Source organism: Pleurodeles waltl, chromosome 3_1, assembly GCF_031143425.1.
Source record: "Pleurodeles waltl isolate 20211129_DDA chromosome 3_1, aPleWal1.hap1.20221129, whole genome shotgun sequence".
NCBI lineage: Eukaryota > Metazoa > Chordata > Amphibia > Caudata > Salamandridae > Pleurodeles > Pleurodeles waltl.
In genome coordinates this window covers 716562794-716576683 of record NC_090440.1, presented here as the reverse complement: position 1 = coordinate 716576683, position 13890 = coordinate 716562794, and the positions used below count along the sequence as shown (strand labels likewise).

General features: G+C 48.3%; 1 protein-coding gene across 1 annotated transcript in view; it reads left to right on the top strand.

Moving 5' to 3' along the window:
- Window positions 1-12001, top strand: part of ANXA2 (annexin A2) — a 103367-nt gene extending 91366 nt beyond the window's left edge. The window contains exon 13 of the mRNA XM_069223464.1: window positions 11669-12001. Within this exon, the coding sequence (XP_069079565.1) occupies window positions 11669-11728 (60 nt within the window). The 3' untranslated portion in view covers window positions 11729-12001. The remainder of the gene's footprint in view (window positions 1-11668) is intronic.
- Window positions 12002-13890: the final 1889 nt, after the last annotated feature.

Below are 13890 nucleotides of genomic sequence, written 5' to 3'. Positions count from 1 at the left end.
AAAAGTGAACAGATCTCACTGGGGTGCTCTCCTTTGGGAAATGTTCACTGGAAAGTGTAGGGATAGACTCCTCACACTCTCTGGAAAAGATGCAGAATCTTATGACCTCATGAAGGGTACCCTGATTGAGGGCTTTGGATTCTCCACTGAGGAGTACAGGATTAGGTTCAGGGGGGCTCAAAAATCCTCGAGCCAGACCTGGGTTGACTTTGTTGACTACTCAGTGAAAACACTAGATGGTTGGATTCAAGGCAGTGGAGTAAGTAATTATGATGGGCTGTACAATTTATTTGTGAAAGAACACCTGTTAAGTAATTGTTTCAATGATAAACTGCATCAGCATCTGGTAGACCTAGGACCAATTTCTCCCCAAGAATTGGGAAAGAAGGCGGACCATTGGGTCAAGACAAGGGTGTCCAAGACTTCAACAGGGGGTGACCAAAAGAAAGGGGTCACAAAGACTCCCCAGGGGAAGGGTGATGAGACAACCAAAACTAAAAATAGTAAAGAGTCTTCTACAGGCCCCCAAAAACCTGCACAGGAGGGTGGGCCCAGAGCCTCTTCACAAAACAATGGGTACAAGGGTAAAAACTTTGATCCCAAAAAGGCCTGGTGTCATAGCTGTAAACAGCATGGACACCAAACTGGAGACAAGGCCTGTCCCAAGAAAGGTTCCACTCCAAACTCCCATCCAGGTAACACTGGTATGGCTAGTCTCCAAGTGGGATCAACAGTGTGCCCAGAGCAAATCAGGGTCCACACTGAAGCTACTCTAGTTTCTGAGGGTGGGGTGGATTTAGCCACACTAGCTGTCTGGCCGCCTAACATGCAAAAATACAGACAGCAACTCTTAATTAATGGGACTAGAATAGAGGGCCTGAGGGATACAGGTGCCAGTGTCACCATGGTGACAGAGAAACTGGTTTCCCCTGGCCAATACCTGACTGGAAAAACTTACACAGTCACCAACGCTGACAATCAGAGAAAAGTACATCCCATGGCAATGGTTACTTTAGAATGGGGAGGGGTCAATGGCCTGAAACAGGTGGTGGTCTCCTCAAATATCCCAGTGGACTGTCTGCTTGGAAATGACCTGGAGTCCTCAGCATGGGCTGAGGTAGAACTAAAAACCCATGCAGCAATGCTGGGTATCCCTGAACTGGTGTGTGTGAAAACAAGAGCACAGTGCAAGGCACAGGGTGAACAAGTAGAGCTGGAGTCTGGAAGAATGGCCCAGCCTACCAAGAGGAAAGGAAAGTCAGTTGGGAAACCAACTGCAACACAGCAAAAGAAAGGGAACCTCTCTTCTCAGGAAGAAGTTCTGCCCTCTGAGGGAACTGAGCCTTTGGAGCTTGAACCTTATCAGGTTGAGCTCTTAGGCCCAGGGGGACCCTCAAGGGAGGAGCTGTGTAAGGGACAAGAAACCTGTCCCTCTCTTGAAGGCCTTAGGCAGCAAGCTGCTGAAGAGTCCAAAGACAAGAAAAATGGAACGCATAGGGTCTATTGGGAAGATGGGCTCCTGTACACTGAGGCCAGAGACCCCAAACCTGGTGCCACTAGGAGAGTGGTAGTGCCTCAGCTGTTCAGGAAGTTCATCCTAACATTGGCCCATGACATTCCCCTTGCTGGACATTTGGGACAAACCAAGACGTGGGAGAGGTTAGTCAACCACTTCTACTGGCCCAATATGTCCAACATGGTTAAGGAGTTTTGCCTCTCCTGCCCCACCTGTCAAGCCAGTGGTAAGACAGGTGGGCATCCAAAGGCCCCCCTCATTCCACTTCCAGTGGTGGGGGTCCCCTTTGAAAGAGTGGGTGTGGACATAGTTGGTCCACTGGAACCTCCCACAGCCTCAGGAAATATGTATATCCTGGTAGTAGTGGATCATGCTACCAGGTATCCTGAAGCTATTCCCCTTAGGTCGACTACTGCCCCTGCAGTAGCCGAGGCCCTCATTGGTATCTTTACCAGAGTGGGTTTCCCTAAGGAGGTGGTGTCTGACAGAGGTACCAACTTCATGTCAGCATACCTAAAGCACATGTGGAATGAGTGTGGAGTGACTTATAAATTCACTACACCATACCATCCACAAACTAATGGCTTGGTTGAGAGATTCAACAAGACATTAAAAGGCATGATCATGGGGCTCCCAGAAAAGCTCAAAAGGAGATGGGATGTCCTCTTGCCATGTCTGCTTTTCGCTTACAGAGAGGTGCCACAGAAGGGAGTAGGATTCTCACCCTTTGAACTTCTGTTTGGTCATCCTGTAAGGGGACCACTTGCCCTTGTTAAAGAAGGCTGGGAGAGACCTCTCCATGAGCCTAAACAGGACATAGTGGACTATGTACTTGGCCTTCGCTCTAGAATGGCAGAGTACATGGAAAAGGCAACCAAAAACCTTGAGGCCAGCCAACAGCTCCAGAAGTTTTGGTATGACCAAAAGGCTGCACTGGTTGAGTTCCAACCAGGGCAGAAAGTCTGGGTTCTGGAGCCTGTGGCTCCCAGGGCACTCCAGGACAAATGGAGTGGCCCTTACCCAGTACTAGAAAGGAAGAGTCAGGTCACCTACCTGGTGGACCTGGGCACAAGCAGGAGCCCCAAGAGGGTGATCCATGTAAACCGCCTTAAGCTCTTCCACGACAGGGCTGATGTCAATCTGTTGATGGTAACAGATGAGGATCAGGAGGCAGAGAGTGAACCTCTCCCTGATCTTCTGTCATCAGACCCAAAAGATGGCACAGTAGATGGAGTGATCTACTCAGACACCCTCTCTGGCCAACAGCAAGCTGATTGTAGGAGAGTCCTACAACAGTTTCCTGAACTCTTCTCCTTAACCCCTGGTCAGACCCACCTGTGTACCCATGATGTGGACACAGGAGACAGCATGCCTGTCAAGAACAAAATCTTTAGACAATCTGACCATGTTAAGGAAAGCATCAAGGTGGAAGTCCACAAGATGCTGGAATTGGGAGTAATTGAGCGCTCTGACAGCCCCTGGGCTAGCCCAGTGGTCTTAGTCCCCAAACCTCACACCAAAGATGGAAAGAAAGAGATGAGGTTTTGTGTGGACTACAGAGGGCTCAATTCTGTCACCAAGACAGATGCTCATCCAATTCCAAGAGCTGATGAGCTCATAGACAAATTAGGTGCTGCCAAATTCTTAAGTACCTTTGACTTGACAGCAGTGTACTGGCAAATAAAAATGGCACCTGGAGCAAAAGAGAAAACAGCATTCTCCACACCTGATGGGCATTATCAGTTTACTGTTATGCCCTTTGGTTTAAAGAATGCTCCTGCCACCTTCCAAAGGTTGGTGAATCAAGTCCTTGCTGGCTTGGAGACCTTTAGCACAGCTTATCTTGATGATATTGCTGTCTTTAGCTCCACCTGGCAGGATCACCTGGTCCACCTGAAGAAGGTTTTGAAGGCTCTGCAATCTGCAGGCCTCTCTATCAAGGCATCCAAATGCCAGATAGGGCAGGGAACTGTGGTTTACTTGGGACACCTTGTAGGTGGAGGCCAAGTTCAGCCACTCCAACCCAAGATCCAGACTATTCTGGACTGGGTAGCTCCAAAAACCCAGACTCAAGTCAGGGCATTCCTTGGCTTGACTGGGTACTACAGGAGGTTTGTGAAGGGATATGGATCCATTGTGACAGCCCTCACTGAACTCACCTCCAAGAAAATGCCCAAGAAAGTAAACTGGACTGTGGAATGCCAACAGGCCTTTGACACCCTGAAACAGGCAATGTGCTCAGCACCAGTTCTCAAAGCTCCAGATTATTCTAAGCAGTTCATTGTGCAGACTGATGCCTCTGAACATGGGATAGGGGCAGTTTTGTCCCAAACAAATGATGATGGCCTTGACCAGCCTGTTGCTTTCATTAGCAGGAGGTTACTCCCCAGGGAGCAGCGTTGGAGTGCCATTGAGAGGGAGCCCTTTGCTGTGGTTTGGTCCCTGAAGAAGCTGAGACCATACCTCTTTGGGACTCACTTCCTAGTTCAAACTGACCACAGACCTCTCAAATGGCTGATGCAAATGAAAGGTGAAAATCCTAAACTGTTGAGGTGGTCCATCTCCCTACAGGGAATGGACTTTATAGTGGAACACAGACCTGGGACTGCCCATGCCAATGCAGATGGCCTTTCCAGGTTCTTCCACTTAGAAAATGAAGACTCTCTTGGGAAAGGTTAGTCTCATCCTCTTTCGTTTGGGGGGGGGTTGTGTAAGGAAATGCCTCCTTGGCATGGTTGCCCCCTGACTTTTTGCCTTTGCTGATGCTATGTTTACAATTGAAAGTGTGCTGAGGCCTGCTAACCAGGCCCCAGCACCAGTGTTCTTTCCCTAACCTGTACTTTTGTATCCACAATTGGCAGACCCTGGCATCCAGATAAGTCCCTTGTAACTGGTACTTCTAGTACCAAGGGCCCTGATGCCAAGGAAGGTCTCTAAGGGCTGCAGCATGTCTTATGCCACCCTGGAGACCTCTCACTCAGCACAGACACACTGCTTGCCAGCTTGTGTGTGCTAGTGAGGACAAAACGAGTAAGTCGACATGGCACTCCCCTCAGGGTGCCATGCCAGCCTCTCACTGCCTATGCAGTATAGGTAAGACACCCCTCTAGCAGGCCTTACAGCCCTAAGGCAGGGTGCACTATACCATAGGTGAGGGTACCAGTGCATGAGCATGGTACCCCTACAGTGTCTAAACAAAACCTTAGACATTGTAAGTGCAGGGTAGCCATAAGAGTATATGGTCTGGGAGTTTGTCAAACACGAACTCCACAGCACCATAATGGCTACACTGAAAACTGGGAAGTTTGGTATCAAACTTCTCAGCACAATAAATGCACACTGATGCCAGTGTACATTCTATTGTAAAATACACCACAGAGGGCACCTTAGAGGTGCCCCCTGAAACTTAACCGACTATCTGTGTAGGCTGACTAGTTTTAGCAGCCTGCCACAAACCGAGACATGTTGCTGGCCCCATTGGGAGAGTGCCTTTGTCACTCTGAGGCCAGTAACAAAGCCTGCACTGGGTGGAGATGCTAACACCTCTCCCAGGCAGGAATTGTCACACCTGGCGGTGAGCCTCAAAGGCTCACCTCCTTTGTGCCAACCCAGCAGGACACTCCAGCTAGTGGAGTTGCCCGCCCCCTCCGGCCAGGCCCCACTTTTGGCGGCAAGGCCGGAGAAAATAATGAGAAAAACAAGGAGGAGTCACTGGCCAGTCAGGACAGCCCCTAAGGTGTCCTGAGCTGAAGTGACTCTAACTTTTAGAAATCCTCCATCTTGCAGATGGAGGATTCCCCCAATAGGGTTAGGATTGTGACCCCCTCCCCTTGGGAGGAGGCACAAAGAGGGTGTACCCACCCTCAGGGCTAGTAGCCATTGGCTACTAACCCCCCAGACCTAAACACGCCCTTAAATTTAGTATTTAAGGGCTACCCTGAACCCTAGAAAATTAGATTCCTGCAACTACAAGAAGAAGGACTGCCCAGCTGAAAACCCCTGCAGCGGAAGACCAGAAGACGACAACTGCCTTGGCTCCAGAAACTCACCGGCCTGTCTCCTGCCTTCCAAAGATCCTGCTCCAGCGACGCCTTCCAAAGGGACCAGCGACCTCGACATCCTCTGAGGACTGCCCCCGCTTCGAAAAGACAAGAAACTCCCGAGGACAGCGGACCTGCTCCAAGAAAAGCTGCAACTTTGTTTCCAGCAGCTTTAAAGAACCCTGCAAGCTCCCCGCAAGAAGCGTGAGACTTGCAACACTGCACCCGGCGACCCCGACTCGGCTGGTGGCGATCCAACACCTCAGGAGGGACCCCAGGACTACTCTGATACTGTGAGTACCAAAACCTGTCCCCCCTGAGCCCCCACAGCGCCGCCTGCAGAGGGAATCCCGAGGCTTCCCCTGACCGCGACTCTTTGAACCTAAAGTCCCGACGCCTGGGAGAGACCCTGCACCCGCAGCCCCCAGGACCTGAAGGACCGGACTTTCACTGGAGAAGTGACCCCCAGGAGTCCCTCTCCCTTGCCCAAGTGGAGGTTTCCCCGAGGAACCCCCCCCTTGCCTGCCTGCAGCGCTGAAGAGATCCCGAGATCTCTCATAGACTAACATTGCGAACCCGACGCTTGTTTCTACACTGCACCCGGCCGCCCCCGCGCCGCTGAGGGTGAAATTTCTGTGTGGACTTGTGTCCCCTCCGGTGCCCTACAAAACCCCCCTGGTCTGCCCTCCGAAGACGCGGGTACTTACCTGCAAGCAGACCGGAACCGGGGCACCCCCTTCTCTCCATTCTAGCCTATGTGTTTTGGGCACCACTTTGAACTCTGCACCTGACCGGCCCTGAGCTGCTGGTGTGGTGACTTTGGGGTTGCTCTGAACCCCCAACGGTGGGCTACCTTGGACCAAGAACTGAACCCTGTAAGTGTCTTACTTACCTGGTTAACCTAACAAATACTTACCTCCCCTAGGAACTGTGAAAATTGCACTGTGTCCACTTTTAAAACAGCTATTTGTGAATAACTTGAAAAGTATACATGCAATTTTGATGATTTGAAGTTCCTAAAGTACTTACCTGCAATACCTTTCGAATGAGATATTACATGTAAAATTTGAACCTGTGGTTCTTAAAATAAACTAAGAAAAGATATTTTTCTATACAAAACCTATTGGCTGGATTTGTCTCTGAGTGTGTGTACCTCATTTATTGTCTATGTGTATGTACAACAAATGCTTAACACTACTCCTTGGATAAGCCTACTGCTCGACCACACTACCACAAAATAGAGCATTAGTATTATCTATTTTTACCACTATTTTACCTCTAAGGGGAACCCTTGGACTCTGTGCATGCTATTCCTTACTTTGAAATAGCACATACAGAGCCAACTTCCTACAAAGGCTCACTGTCGGACTCCCTTCCTGGCTCCCTGGCAGCTGCTCCAATAATCCCAGATGCGCTCCCTATCGCCAAAGAGGAGGGAGAAATCATGCTAGGTGTATCCATGCATTTTTGTTTGGAGTCTGTAGTCTCAGCGAAATGTACTTTCCTTCTGCCTTTCTTAGTAATTCTTCTGACTGGTCTTTTCAAACCTTTAGATTTATTCATCTTGTTTTTCTCTCCCATAATTGGTTGAGGAGCAGGCGCCTCCGGAGAGCAATTCCTATGATTAGACAAGGCTTTAAATAGTGGGAATACCTCCTGTTTAGTCCGATTAGACTTTGCTGACCTTTTACTCATAACCAAGCAAGGGTCAAAAATAAATCCTATGAAGTTCGCTGGGCTATCAGGAAGTGCCCTTTTATCGATTGTCTCTTCACACTGGGGTTTACCAGCCTGTGTGCTCACTTCCACGTAGGAACGCACCATGAGATTCTCTTGGCTCATTTGGTAGCAACATGGGGGGGCAGCTGATAACCTTGAGAGGCCTTGATTCAAACTCCTGACTTTGTTCTCTTTAGACAATTCCTTCAAGATGGCTGTCACTGAATCGAGAATACAGTCAGACCCTCCGACACACTTTTAAAGAAGTTTTACAATTGAGGAAAGCAGGTTTTCCAAGCTGCTGAGTGAAGCATAGAACCTAACCTCCTGGTCTGGGGGTTGATTAGGCAAATTCCCGCTTACTTCCAGTACTGGAGGTCACAGATAGGTGAGAGTACACAGAATCTTGGATGGACGGGTACTTCTAAACAAATGGAGACCTGTTGGTGGAAGCATAGGAACAGGATCCCCAGGAGGCGAGCAGTAGTCCTTAACCTGATACCCATATCTCCTACAGAGGTCTAAGTCAAAATCGGGCAGGGGGAAGTCCTGAAGCCCAGTGACTGGAGTCCCCGTAGCCCTCAAGTAGAAAAAGGATTCCTGCAGAGCAGGAGCTTCTTCAGACTTAACTACTCCTGCAAAGGTCTCTACAGGTGGAGGTGGGCTAACTAGCAGAAGGGGGCAGAGGGTACGCGGCAGCCCCCTGAGCGAGTTCTTAATGCTCTGTAGAAGGGTATCCTGGAAGGCTATGTCCTCTTCTCTTTCCCTCAATCTACTATTGACAGAGTAGGACTGAGTAGGAGTAGAACAGGGTTCCACTTGGCTCTGTGCCAGCTGTCATGCTGAGGGAAATGTCAAGCTTTGACTCCTTTTTCTTTTTCCCATAATGCAAATATTTGATTCTGGCCCTTCACCCATAGGGCCGGGTTTACCCTATTCCGAAGGGGTTTGGATTTCGTTTTTGTACATGTCCTTCCTCGGAGCAAATGTCCTGGGCTTAATTTCCGTAGGGTCATCATTTTGCCTCTACTCCAAACCACCAAGACCAAGATGAAGCGGAGTGGCGATAAAGAAGTCTCTCACCTTATTCAGGAGCAATATCCAATATGATCTTAGAGGCCAGTCCCCCCAGATGCGAAGGACCTCCCCTCCCTTCTCCTCTCCAGACTTGTCCAAATTCTCTGTTCCCTAAGAGGCGGGGCAAACCACTTCCGACGTGCTTCCAAGGTGCTCAGCAGCTTTGCGTCCGTCCACAGCCAGGGGCGAGCGGAGCAGGATAGCAATGCGTGGCAAGCCACCAGCTGCTTCTGCTCTAGCAGGCTACCTGCAGCCTAGTGCATCCCACTCGCTACAGGCACTCCAAGCTCCAGGTTCTCCAGGAGCTCCAGGCACAGCGCCTCTCACCCAGAGCTCACGCCCGGGGATGTTTCACCGTTTACCCACTGAAATTCCAGCCCACTCCTTAGTCCATTGTTGAGAGCTAGGTTCCGGTGGAGACACACAATGGAGCTGACTGGAATGATCCCCAATGCTCTACACCCCTGTGCAGCAAAGGGTGGAGGGGGCAGGCGGCTTGACAAAGAGGGCCAGGTCAGTCCAAAAGATGAAGCGGCGGCTGGTGGCTATGGGATGGGAGTCGACCAGGAGCCAAACGTCAGACAGCCTGTGACAAGGACTGGGAGACTCACCCCTTCTCTCTGCTTCCTGTGGCAGAACGGTGAGCTAGGCCTGCAAGGCAGCAAAACACCAGTTGAGCTGGCGGAAAGCGCTGTCAAGGCCGGCGGTAAACAGTGTCAGGGAGACTCCCTCTTTTTCCCTACTTCCAGCGGCAGGGCAGTACAGGACAAGACAATGTGCCGGGCCCAAATGAAGAAAGGAGGACACTCCAGCCAGTTATGCCATCACGGAATCAATAGTGAGAGCAATGCCCCAAAAGGATGGGGAGCAATAGGAGCAGCTAGGCAATGTGCAGCAAGGTGGCGGGCAAAAGCGCAAGAATAGGCCTGCCGTGGGTGCAAGCTGCCATCGTTGCGAGCTGCCCTATGTTTCCCCTCGCCTTACCCTCACATTACCGCCTTGCAGCTCTCCTTACGCCTGCAGTATTGGTGTTTTCACAGCAGACGACAGTCAGGCAGCAGCAGCAGTGGGCACAGTTGCCACGGGCTTCTGGAAGACCAGATGGAGGCAACCCGGATGGAGGCAACCAGCTGCCCCTCTTTACTGCGGGCAGCGGTGATGGCAGCCTCCCTAGCTGCAGCCTCTCCTTGCCTTGCTTCTCCTTCCTACCGCATTCTCCATTGGCATAGCATGTAACTGTTAGGCAGCAGTACTCACTGCGACACTCCTGATTCCTTGCTTCCTCACGCCTCCTCATGGCCCCAGCTGGAGCCACAACCACAACCACCCATCTCTACTCCTTGAGGATGTCTGATTAATCTCTTTCTGCGGGAAAGCCTTTGTTGTTTGCTTAACCTCAGTGGCTCCCTTTTCTTCACCTTCCTTTGCGAACGCTTCCAAAATCAGTTTCTAAAGGAAACCCATGGGGATTTTTCTTTTTGTCAGAGGTATCATTGTTCATCACTTTCCAACAGGATGATAAGAATCTTCACTTCTCCCCCTACAGTTTTTCTCTTTATCAAACACTGGATATAAAAAAATAATAATGTACAATATAAAAAAGAAATGAACAAAAAAGTTAATAAAAATAAATCCTAAACGTTATTTTACATTAAACCAGCTTTTAAAATTAAAACAAAAATATATAATAACTTTAAAAGATAACAGCATAGATTTGGAGAGGAAAACATCACTACTCTCACTCCAGCCTGAGCAAAATTAGGGAAAGTGTTAGACATTAAAGCAGTCAGAATTATTTATTAGAACATTGGAATGCTGGAGGCTCCATTGAAAACAATGGAGTGCTGCGGGCTTTTACTGGCCGGTAAAAGCCTGCAGCGCCAACATTCCAATGTTCGCTTTGTTCACAGCAACAGCTGTGAACAAAGCCTCACGGAGCACGAGGGGATTTAAATCCCCTCGGGCTCCGTGAACATTTTTTTTTTCAATAGAACATTCTGCCCTGTGTGGCAGAATGTTCTAATAGCCTTAGAACCCTCCGTAGCGGGCTCTACTGGCTATTAAAGTCCCTCTCCCTTGTTAAATGCCCTCGCCTTCGGCTCGGGCATTTAACGCAGGGAGCGGTCCTTTAATAGCCGGTAGAGCCCGCTACGGCGGGTTCTAAGGCTATATTAGATGAGGCCCTTGTTGATCAACTTCTGTTGGTATTGCCCCTATGCATCACTTACCTAAGAGATGCCCTGTTTCTTCTGTTTGCCCCAGGGTGCCCGGTTTCATTTCTTTGTATTGGGATCTCCAGTTTCCTCACTTTCCATCAGAGATGCCCTGTCTCACCTTTTCCCAAAGGGAAGCCTCTTTTCTTTTCTTTCACTCAGGGATCCTCATGTCCATTTCTTTCCATTCTTTCCATCTAATTATAGCTTGTGCTTTGCTACCACTTCTGAGGCTTTATCCATACCACCCCTATCAATATTCAGGACACTGCTAATGTTTCTGCCCCTGACAACCATAAGGGGCATTTTTGATTGCGTTGGAGTAAAATGTTCTAAACCATTGTACATTATTTTGTTATGTAGGGCTCTCATAGATAGTCGCTATTGTTTATTTAAGTTTCTAAATGTCATGTCACTGCTATGACATAGCAACAGTTTATAACAAAACTTGTTACCCACTGATGCTAAATCATAAAGGGCTTCCAGGCTAGGCTGACAGAGTCTCTGAGGCCTGTCATTGCTGCTGCCTGCTTTGAATGAAAGCAGAAAGGACAGCTGCAACAGAGGGAAGGAAGGCATGGAAGGTGGTTGGTCAAGGATGGCAGGCACATTTTTATTTTTTCATAACAGAGGCCACGTAATATATGGATCTCCCATTACTCCTCTGTCCCTTCGTAGCATCTGAAAGCAAGGCAGATGATTTTGGAGGCCATACGTAACATAACATTATAGACAGGTAGGTCGTTGTCTATTTGATGCCACTCAGAACCCCTCAATGGTAAACATCCCCGTAATTCACTGTTACCCATCTATAATTCTATATGTTACATATGAATATTGCAAAGTAATTTGAATGGATGTGTACTAGTGAATAGAGATACAAAAAACTCAAATACAGTGTGGCATGTTTTGTAGGACTCACATTTGTATCAATGCCCAGGACATCTACAGTTGAACAAAGAACAGCACTATAGTGGGTGTAAAAAAACTATGGAGACTTCTTTTGTTCGGGGACGTAAAAGAGCAGTGCAGGGTATGACAGGAGAAATGTACCATTGTATTTGGCTAGCAGGTTTTCATTCTTTCTTCCTTTCCCTTTGCAGCAAGACACCAAAGGTGACTACCAGAAGGCCTTGCTGAACCTGTGTGCGGGAGATGACTGAAGCTGAGACCTCCAATCTTGTCTTGCTTTCTTTCCCTTGGCAACCTAGCAAAAACACTACTGCCTCACTAGCAGTACAAAGCTGTACCTAGTATCAGTATTCAGCAGACTAACTGTAGTGTTTGCTCCTCTGACCTTGCCTTCTTACCAAAGCCTTACAAGACCATATCCCTGTTCTAACATTCCAGAATCCTGCCCGAGATCTCATTGTGACAGACGACATCTCTTGTGTATTGTTTACGGTAAAAGATAAATAAAATGACTTTTTACTTTAGAGCCTGTCTAAGGAGTCCCCTTTCATTTATGATAAGTATAGACTTTGTTATAAAACCGAGTTACGCATTTGGGAGGCCTCTCTGTATAATATAACGTTTTCAGCAGTAAGACAGAGCAAGTTCGTGCGGTTCATGGGTGTGTTTCCACATTTCCTATTTGACATTAAATTCAAAACTAAGGGGTGTTTCTTAAATGGTACAGATATGGCTGGTATGTTACAAAATCAGGAGAACTCTTCGTAACTGGTTCTGTTCAATCCCTCGCTAATCAAACAGTTGGGGCCGTATTTATACTTTTTGGCGCACAACTGCGCCAACGCAGTTGTGCGTCAAAAAAATTAACGCCGGCTAACGCCATTCCAAAGCGCCATGTGGGCGTCTTATTTATGGAATGACGTTAGCCGGCGGAGCTGCCTGGTGTGCGTAAAAAAAAATGACTTACACCAGGCAGCGCCGGCGTAGGGGAAAATGGAGCTTGGGCGCCAAAAAATGGGGCAAGTCAGGCTGAGGCAAAATTTTCGCCTCAACCCGATTAGCGCCATTTTTTTGGACTCCCAACCCCCATTGAAATGACTCCTGTCTTAGCAAAGACAGGAGTCATGCCCCCTTGCCCAATGGCCATGCCCAGGGGACTTATGTCCTCTGGCCATGGTCATTGGGCATAGTGGCATGTAGGGGGGCACAAATCAGGCCCCCCTATGTCACCCAAAAAAAAAAATATATACTTACCTGAACTTACCTTAAGTTCCCTGGGATGGGTCCCTCCATCCTTGGGCGTCCTCCTGGGGTGGGCAAGGGTGGCAGGGGGTGTCCCTGGGGGCATGGGAGGGCACCTCTGGGCTCCTTCCGAGCCCACAGGTCCCTTAACGCCTGCCCTGACCAGGCGTTAAAAAATTACGCTAAAGCGGCTGGACGTCATTTTTTTTTACCCGCCCACTCCCGGACGTCATTTTTGCCCGGGAGTGTAAATACGGCGCACATGCCTCGGAGTCATTTTTTAGACGGGAACGCCTACCTTGCATATCATTAACACAAGGAAGGTGTCCACGCTAAAAAATGACGCAAACTCCAAGATCTTTGGCGCTAGACGGGTCTAACGCCAAAGTATAAATATGGAGTTAGTTTTGCGTCGGATTTGCGTAAAAAAAAAACACGCAAATCCGGCGCAAACAGAGTATAAATATGCCCCTTGGTCTCTTATTATAGTCACTATGTCAAATGTAGGACTGTCCCTGTTGGCCTGTCTTCACTTTTGTCACCCCTTCACTCTTCTAGACACTTTGCACTGAGTTTGACCCTCTGAACATAGTCTCTTGACAGGTTTGACAGCCATCAGTACCCTAGTGAGGGGCCTTCGAACCACAGTGTTCTCCATCTAGCTATTTTCACCATTAATACCTATAGCCAATATAAGCCTACTGGTGCTTCCTTTTGCAGTGTGTTTCATATATAGTGTAATAAAAGCAGCCACCTATCGCTCAAAATTACCCCGAGGTATGTTACATTTCAAATTATGGTTTATAATATTCCTAAACACAAAACTCTAGCTGTGAGGAGGGGTGTACGAAGTTACAAAGATTTTTTTTTACAACGTCTGCAAAGTTTATGCAAAATATTGTACACTTTGCCACATTTGTGTGAAACAATTTTGGGCAATTTATACTTCAAAAGGTGAATTGGCCTGGATAAAATCTGCACATATTTTCCATCTCAGCCAGGATCAGCCTGAGTTCAACAAATCTTGAGATGCAGTGAAAATTATCACTCAATGCCAACCAAATATTCGTGAAGGTGGACTGAAATTGGAAAACTGCAAACTTGGTAAAGGGAGAAACTCGAGAATTTTGCTAAATATTTTGCATTGCCTAGGCTGTGATTGAAGGAAGCT